Source organism: Miniopterus schreibersii, assembly GCF_964146895.1.
Source record: "Miniopterus schreibersii genome assembly, chromosome: 19".
Classification (NCBI taxonomy): Eukaryota; Metazoa; Chordata; class Mammalia; order Chiroptera; family Miniopteridae; genus Miniopterus; species Miniopterus schreibersii.
This window is the reverse complement of record NC_138119.1, coordinates 30,715,752-30,724,145: the sequence shown is the minus strand read 5'-3', so window position 1 is coordinate 30,724,145 and position 8,394 is coordinate 30,715,752. Positions and strand designations below refer to the sequence as shown.

At 51.4% G+C, this 8,394-nt stretch overlaps 1 protein-coding gene across 2 annotated transcripts; it reads right to left on the bottom strand.

The window, feature by feature from the left end:
* Window positions 1–5,377: 5,377 nt before the first annotated feature.
* AVPR1B (arginine vasopressin receptor 1B) lies at window positions 5,378–8,143 on the bottom strand (the record flags this gene model as incomplete). Of its 2 annotated transcripts, XM_081121591.1 has the most annotated exons (3): window positions 5,378–5,461; window positions 5,989–6,284; window positions 7,198–8,143. In XM_081121591.1, the coding sequence occupies 3 exons, from the start codon at window positions 8,141–8,143 to the stop codon at window positions 5,378–5,380; spliced, it is 1,326 nt and encodes a 441-aa protein (XP_080977717.1). The 2 variants fall into 2 exon arrangements, with proteins under 2 accessions (XP_080977717.1, XP_080977718.1); XM_081121592.1 differs by lacking the exon at window positions 5,378–5,461 and having other exon boundaries at window positions 5,950–6,284.
* Window positions 8,144–8,394: the final 251 nt, after the last annotated feature.

The window sequence follows — 8,394 nt, the reverse complement described above, 5'->3', positions numbered from 1 at the left end:
GATTTATGACCTTGCTCATCTGCTGGCTGTGAATGACTTTCTAACCCTGGTCCTGGGAGCAAGGGGCGACTTTCCTATTCCCAGGTTCCCCTTCCCCAAGGCGATCTAAAGAAAAGGTTCAGGCTTAGTTCCTGGGGCTGGAAATTTTTGCAGATCTACACGTCCCTCTACCCTCTAGCCTGCCATTGTTTTTCCTCCCCAGCTAGATTTGAATGTCTGTGCCTCCCCCACCCCTAATTCATATGTTGAAATCCTAACCTGCAAGGTGAATGGTATTAGGAGACGGGGCCTTTGGGAGGTGATTAGGTCATGAGGGTGGCGCTCATGTGAATGAGATTAGTCCCTTATAAGGGACCCCACAGAGCTTCCAAGCCCCTTCTGTCTTGCGGGGGTAACGTGAGCAGTCTACAGCCTAGAGGAGGGCCCTCCCCCCCACACCGACACCCCAATTTTGGACTTCCAGCCTCCAAAACTGTGAGAAACAAATTTCTGTTGTTTCTAAGCCACCCAGACTGAGGTACTTTGTTATGGCAGCCAGAATGGACTGAGATATCTCCTTAGGAAGCTTTCCTTACTGGGGGAAAAAGAGAGTATTGATTAGAAGGCAGAATGGGGAACAAACACTGACAACCACGCTGTCTGTGCATCCAGAGATCTTACTGATCTCTTCTGAAAAGAAAAAACAATAAACAGAGAACCGAAGAGGTTCAGACACGTTACAGTGCACCCGAGAGAGACCGCGCGGGGGGCACTGCCCACACAGTTCCCACACCAGGAGGGGGCCACTGCAGCCCAGTCACGCAGGCGGAGCGCCTGCCTGCTGCAGGGTTCCCGACAGGCCCTGGGAATGGAGCCGAGCAGGCATGAAAAACGACTTGAGGAGTTGGGTGGGTGGAGTCAAAGCACGCACGACCTAGTTGCAGATACGGGCAAGAACGTGTGCAAAATAGCATGCGACAGAGTGGAGTGAACATAGAGCAGGGAAACCAGAGCCTGTCAACAGGCAAACTGGGTACGAGACTGTTAGGATTAGGTGGACCTAATCAGAGAAAACATCCCAGAGAGAGGGGTTTCTGACGTTAATTTAGAAAGGAGAGTGGAAAATCTATTGATGGGAGAAAAGGCAGAAGAAAAGTGAGCAGGCCTGACTGGATGCAGGCTCTCTGAACTGCATGGAAAATGTCTGTGCCTGGGCTCAGAGACAGGGGAGAGACTCGATCAGGGAGTTGTCAAAGAGAACAGAGACCTGAATGTCAGCGACCATCTGATTAAGGTCTCTAATGAAGTCTGCTATGATTGCCTTCAAAGGTATGACCTGTTATAGCAAATAAATATATCACGGAGGTTAACATTAGCACCCACCCTGACTGCTTATAAGGGGCAGGCATTCTTGGGGAGTGTGACTCCAAGTGACCTACAGAGGTCTGGTCGACTGCTGATGGTGCAGATGACTCTTCAGATGCCCTGATAAGTACAGAGAAGGGCTGGTTTCATGTCCTAAGGAGTCTGGGCCAATAAGCTGATGATTGGAGCCAGCTAACAATTTGAAATGTTACCCAGAGTCGTTGCTAGCCACGTTGCCAGAAATAAATCGACCTTTTGCTTGGGATACTTCTGTGAACTTAGAAGGTTAGCTGCCTAAATCTGTGGGACTGGTCACCCGTCTGAGTAATCACCCTTCGAGGAGCATAGTTTCTAGCACAGTGAAGTCCCTTTCTCCCGTGTTGTGTGTCATCGGAACTTCCATGGAACAGTCATGCTGCCCCACTCCCTCTGGGTTCCTCTGGGGGTGAGAGCTGGATGAAAACCTCTCCAAAACTATCTTAGAACAAGATACAGAGACACTGATTTGCTACTGGCAGCCAGTTGATGGTTGATTATATAACAATAATAATAAACTGGGAATATACAGTAGATCAGAATAAATTTTACCTGTCTTCAATAAATTCTTATTCTAAAGGAGTAAGAATGCCCACCATAGAACTTCAGCAGAATTCCATGAGGGACACTGTCTTATTGGCCAACTAGACCCACTAGGATGAGCAGGTATTTTATACCCAACATCAGTGAGTTTTTTGCTCCTGGGATCAGGACAGATTTCTGGGTCCAGAGCGGCTCTCAAGAGGCCTTCTAAACTAAGCCCCCAGCCTCTAAACCAAACACATTATCATAACTCCATCTTATCTGTGTGTTGTGTTGTTTCGTTTTGTTTTGGCTCCTTCAAACACTCCCTCTTTCAGGCAGGAATTTCTACACAGTCTTTCACCTGCAGTAGAAACCTCTTGCTCTTTGCCTTGCTTTGCCAAATGCATAGAGCTTAGTAAGAAAGAAACGTGTCCAGGTGTCTCAGGAGAACTGGATCAAATGAGAAACCAAGATTCTAGAACTTTAGAGAAAGTTTGTGCGGCCTTAGAGCTGGGAGGCTGGTGACTTTCGCAGCCTGGCCCACGGTTATTACCGCTTCAGACCCACTTTCAGCTCCACACTGCCGCCCTGTGGCTCCAAGGAAAATTGCAGAACACTCTTGTTTCTTAAACTGGGTGAAGGGGCCCCAGGAATGTGGCTCCCTGTCCCTCAACCTTCCCCTTGCCCCTGCCCTGCTCAAGGTCAACACTTTACTTTAGTTTGCCTATACCATTATCATTGTCCCTAGGAAACAAAAATGACTAGAAATTTCCTGGTTGTTAAGGGCTTTTATTGGTGAATTTCAACCACACCTCTGGTTCCTGACCCAGGAGTGAGCTGCTGCTGCCTGTCTATAGCCTCTTAAAAGACCTATTTATATACAAAGCACAGACAGACTCATCTGGAAAATTACTGACCTATACCAAACAACATAAAAAAGCCATTCTGAGAAATCCCCCTAGTCAACCAATTACCTCCCTCCTGCCATCTTCTGCCCTGCCTGCACCCCCCGCACCCCCCCCCCGTGGGTTCTAAGGGAGTGAAGTACTGTGTTTCAGAGAGAGTTAGCCTCCCAGGGTTAGCTATAAGGAACATCTGTAATAAAGTTAACAATAAAAAATTAACTTTAAAAAAAAAAAGACTGACCCAGCCCTGGCCAGGTGGCTCAGTTGGCTGGAGCATCATCTCATACACCAAAAAGTTGGGGGTTTGATCCCGGGTCAGGGCATGTAAGCGAGGCAACTGATTGATGTTTCGCTTTCTCTTCTCTCTCTTTCTCTTCCTTTCCTTAAAAATCAATTTTTAAAAAATGAGATTGCCTGAGGGAGCACAGAACCTCCTTGCTTCCCATAGAAGCCCACCTCCCTAAACCCTCTCCAAGGCCCTGTGCTGTCCCAGAATGCCTGAGAGCTCCCTACACATACTGCAAAAGCTGTCATTCACAGATCCAGACAAGAACCTGCCATTTCCTTGAGGAGCCTCCTGGAACAGGCTCCTGAGACCCTAGCCCAGTGTCCAGTTGCTCTCCACTGTCGTCATCGTTGGACAGCATCAGCTTTCTGAAAAGACCAAATGTGGCCTTTCCATGGAAGGAAGAGTGAGGGCGTCCAAGCCACCACCACAAGTAAATTCCCCGTGTGCAATGTAAAACTGAAAATATAATAGTGGTATTATTTGCTATAGAAAGCAAGAGTAGACATAGAAGTTGCTCTGGCCAGCCTTGATTCCAAGTCTTCTCTCTTCCACTCGGAAATGTAGAGTCTTCTGGGGCCAGTGCCCTAGAAACCATCCACCAGATGCAACCTGGAGCCAGGCTATCATTATCTTCTCTAACATCAGTAGGGTGTTCTATTGTCTACAATCTTCCAAATCCTTCCAACAAGGTGGCACTGTTATTTCTTTTTTACAAATAAGGAAACTGTTGCTCAGAGAGATTGGATAATTTGTCCAAATTTGTACAGGTAGAAAAAGGGTGAGATCAGGGCTCAAACTCATACCTTTGGGATACAAGACTGGTGTCCCTTCTATTTCCCATTTATTATGATGGGCAAAGATTTACTTAGTACTTACTCTGGGCACTAGGGTCAGGTACTTTGGTTTGAAGGGGGGTGAGGGGAGGAACAACTTCAACAGCTCAGGTTGGCATGGGAGGCTCCTAAGATCCACTGGGGTGGATGGACAGGAAAGAAGTGGTTGGATGTCAGGGACTCACTGGGCAGCAGAGCACAGTGACAGGACTGTGGTTCCTCTTCCTGGAGCCTTTGTCTCACTAGGCTAGGCCCTGTGTCCCACCCTCCAGTTCTCTAGCGCTGAAGGGTTGGAATGCTTTGCTCACTCACAACAGTCAGTTCAGTTCTTTTAAAGAAACCTAAGGAGTCTTCTCAAAGCTGAGTGGCCTCTTAAAAGTGTATCCTCAAAGCCACAGTAATTCCTTGAAGCCTCCCTAGGAGAGGAGGGCAGATTGAACCCGTTTCCTAGAGCTGCGCTCAGGAGCTCCTAATTAGATTAGCGACAGTATAGAGCTCAGGGGCTTACAGACCACCTACATCCACAGTCCTATTTGAACCTCACAACTGACAGAGCAAGCATTTCATCTATGTTGGTCATCACTGGTGGGGTGGTGATGGGACCAGGACCCAGTTCTCCTGACTTTTTAGCTGATGCTCTTCCCACCATTAAGGCCATCTCTGAGATTAGAATCAGAATTAGGGCAGGAAAGCTACCCCATGGTATAAATCCCACTGGAGATAATTTAGGGCAAAGCCCCAGATTCTACCTGCTCTGCCATCTCTCCCAGCATCAGCATCACAGAATTGAGGGCAAAAATGAAGAGTATGGCCATGGAAGGACCATACTCACGAAAACTGAGTCAGAGTATAAATGTCATTGTCATGAAAATCCAAGGATTCTTCTAGAGCCTGTTGGTTAGAGTGCCTCTGTGTTTCTCTATTATAATGTCATTTTCAGTCTTGCAAAGTCAGGAAAGCTTAGAGCTGAGAAATACCTTAGAGTACATCTCTGTTCTCTAGGTGAGGAGATCGAGGCCCAAAGAGGGAGGTGACTTGCCCAAGGTCATATAGTTACCTGAAAGCAGAGACGAATTTGAAATTCTGGGTTCCTGCATGTATACTATTTTTGTGGAAACTCTGAAGAGCCTCAAGTGAATCCAGAGCCATGATCCCATCACACTGTCTCAAAAGACGTCTCCTCCGTGCAGGCCCAGAGGAAGGAGCTGTCTGGGTGCCTTGGGAGAAAGAGAGAGAGCAGCCCTCCCTGCTGCCTCTGAGGCTTCTTCCATTCTTAAATTTATGGGGCCCATTTTCGTCCCCTCCTCCCCTCCCTTCCCCTCCCCCTCATACCTCAGTGGGTAATACCACTGAAATAAACAACACTTTGCCCCCACCCTATAAGGGGGGTGGTGTGGGGAGAAGAGGAACTTGAATGTGCAGAGTGCCTGGCGCTGTACTAAGTGCTACATCTCTCTCCAGTGGACACGTGGGCATAGCAAGCAAAGTGCCCAGACCCATTCACTTTCCTTCATTAAACAATCCTCCCTCTACGAAAAATAAAATTTTAAAAATTTAAAAATTTAAGATCCAAATAGGGTCCTCCTCACAGTTTTTCACTTCTCCCCTCTCCTGGCTGGGCTGGATGTGCTAGCCAGGTCAGGTTGGGGCCTAATAGCCAAGGTAGAAGACCAGCCTCTGAGTTCCAGCCACCTGGGGGGCCCCAGACAGGGCCATCCTAGGCCTGTCCCAGATCTGGGCACCATATCTACCACTTGGATGTGTTCCCAGATGCCCTGTGGATACAGCAGGATCAGGGAGCAGGCAGTCTGAGTCTCCCTGGCTCTCAGCATGTGAGATTGGGAGCAAATGAAGACAGGCCAGACACCCAGGGTAGCCATTCTGGCCTTTTCACACTGCCTCAAGCTGGGCTCCCCTAATTCCGGCCCTGACCCTCTCAGCATTTACACCCAGTGCTGAGATGAGCAGAGACCTTCCTATAGCCCCACAGGCAGTGCCGGACTCCAGGGAGCGTCCCCTAAAAGATGTCAGTCTCAGTGGCACTGTCCCTGTCCACCTGCTCTGAGTCCTTTAGTGACTCTTCAGGTCCGGGCGTCCCACTGAGGCTGAGGCTGGGGCTGAGGCTGAGGGTGGGCGGGGAGCTGGAGCGGGTCAGCAGCAGCGTGGGCCGGCTGGAGAAGCTGCCGTTGGAGAGCTGCCTGCGCACCCCGGATCGGGGACCCACACAGCAGGCCAGAAGGCGTAAGGGGTGCGGCCACAGGTGGCTGTTGAAGCCCATGTAGATCCAGGGGTTGCAGCAGCTGCTGAGGTTGCCCAGAAGCATGGAGATGGTGAAAACCACATTGGTCGAATCTGCCAAGAGAGAAGCACGAGAGGCCTTAGAAGGACAGCTGGAAGGGATCTGAGAAGAATCCAGCCCTCACTGAACAGAAAACAGGGCTAGGAAGGAGAAGGGGTTCACTTGGCTCCTCTCATCAGGGAGGAGCACAGCTGAGGCTTGAACCTGGCACTCCCGACCCCAGAGTCTTACCTCACTGACTTTTTTTTTAACTACTGGGTTTGCTCCAAGTTGACTTCAGAGGTGGACAGGACCCGCCCAAACAGAAGAGACACTGTCTTTGTTCCAAACCTAGACCTTGAACTTGCTAATGGATGTAGAACTAGGATAAGGCAACTTCTATAAAACATGCAGGGAAAATAACCATGATTCTAGGCCAAGTTCAGGTGCCCCATCCCCATTTATGTTATAGATATGGGTGCACATTGGCTTCTGGCCCCTCAGGGGCAGTCCTACTTGTTGTGTCATAGGTGCCTGCTGTGTCCTGGAACAAACTTAGCTGACATTTGGGGGCAGGGGCAAGGACACAGGTAGGCTCTGACAAAGACTCAGGGACAGGAAGCCAGGAGCCCAGTGTGCTGTGGAGGCAAACTGGGTGCACTGGAGAGTACGTTTAAAGAAATGAATCTCAGCCCAACTGAAAGAGCCCCAGAGGGCTTCCATTTTTCTGAGGGAGCACATCGCTTATAAGACTCTGCTCCTGCACTGCTTGCTCGGAGAGGCACATGCTAAGTAGAAAAGCACTCCACACAGGTGAGGGACATGGGGTTGAGGGACGTGGGGTTGACGGACAGCCCGATCATGGTGGTGGACACAGCAGGCAAGCAGGAAAGGGCGCTCTGGGGGGCACTGCCGCCCTGTCCTACTCCTCCTGTTCTCCCTTCCCTGCTCTTTTCCACTTGCCCCAACCCCCCACCCAGACCACACACTTGCCTTCATCAGGGGCACTCTCGTCCCACACAGTCCACATCTGGACGCTGAAAAAGGGTGTCCAGCAGGCAATGTAGGCCAAGACAATGATGAAGGTCATCTTCACGGTCCGGACCTTGGCCCTGGAGATAGTGCTGATGCTGCTGACCCGAGATGGCAGCCCCCTCGTGGCTACAGCTGGGGCAGGAGGCGAGGCCCTGCCCCAAGTCCTCCAGCCCCCTCCTTCCACCCTGCAGGTCTGTGTCTTGACTTTCAGGTTCTTACAGATCTCGTAGCAGATGAGGCTGTAGCAGGCTGTGAGCATGGCCACTGGCAGGATAAAGATGGCCAACGCAGTCCAGGTGATGTAGGCCTGCGGCCCCCAGGGGAAGCGAAAGTCTGCCCAGCAGTCCAACACCCCCGAACCTTGGATCACTTCCCGCAAACTAAAAATGAAGACTTGAGGGAGGCTGAAGATGGCGGCCAGCAGCCAGGGCGCAGCGATGAGCGGGTAGGTAGACTGGCTGGGCTGCTGGAGGCTCCGCAGGGGGTGACACACGGCCAGGTAGCGGTCCAGCGTCATGGCCAGCAGCATGTAGGTGGAGGCGAACATGCTGAGCGCCTGCAGGTACTTGACGGCCCGGCAGAGGAGGTCGGGGCCCTGGAAGCGGTAGGTGATGTCCCACAGCAGCTGGGGCAGCACCTGGAAGAGCGCCACACCCAGGTCGGTCAGGGCCAGGTGCAGCACAAACAGGTGCATGCGGGAGCGCTTGCGGCCCTGCTGGCTCAGCATCAGCAGCACAGTCAGGTTGCCCCACGTGGTCAGCACCAGGACCACGGCCAGGACTCCGATCTCCGCTTTGGCCAGCTCCTCATCGCGGCCCAGCCAGGGGGTGGTGGCATTGGGGGCAGAGAGGGTGCCCCCGGGAACGGGGTTGGCGGCCCAGGCAGGCTCAGGATCCATGATGGAAGGTTGCTGGGAGGGAAGAGAGGAGGGAGAGGGCCGAGTGGAGAGTTTGGTGCGTGGAGTTTAGGGGTGAACTGGAGTGGGAGGGCAAGGTTAAGGGACAGAAAGCAGAAGGAGGGAGGACAGGGAAAAGGCTGCCAGTAGGTGGGGCGGTTAAGAGGACAGGGAAAGAGAGAAGGAAGGAGAGCGGTGAGGAGAGGTTGCTGATCCCCGACGGCAGGGGGAACCAGGAGCGAAGGGAAGGCGCC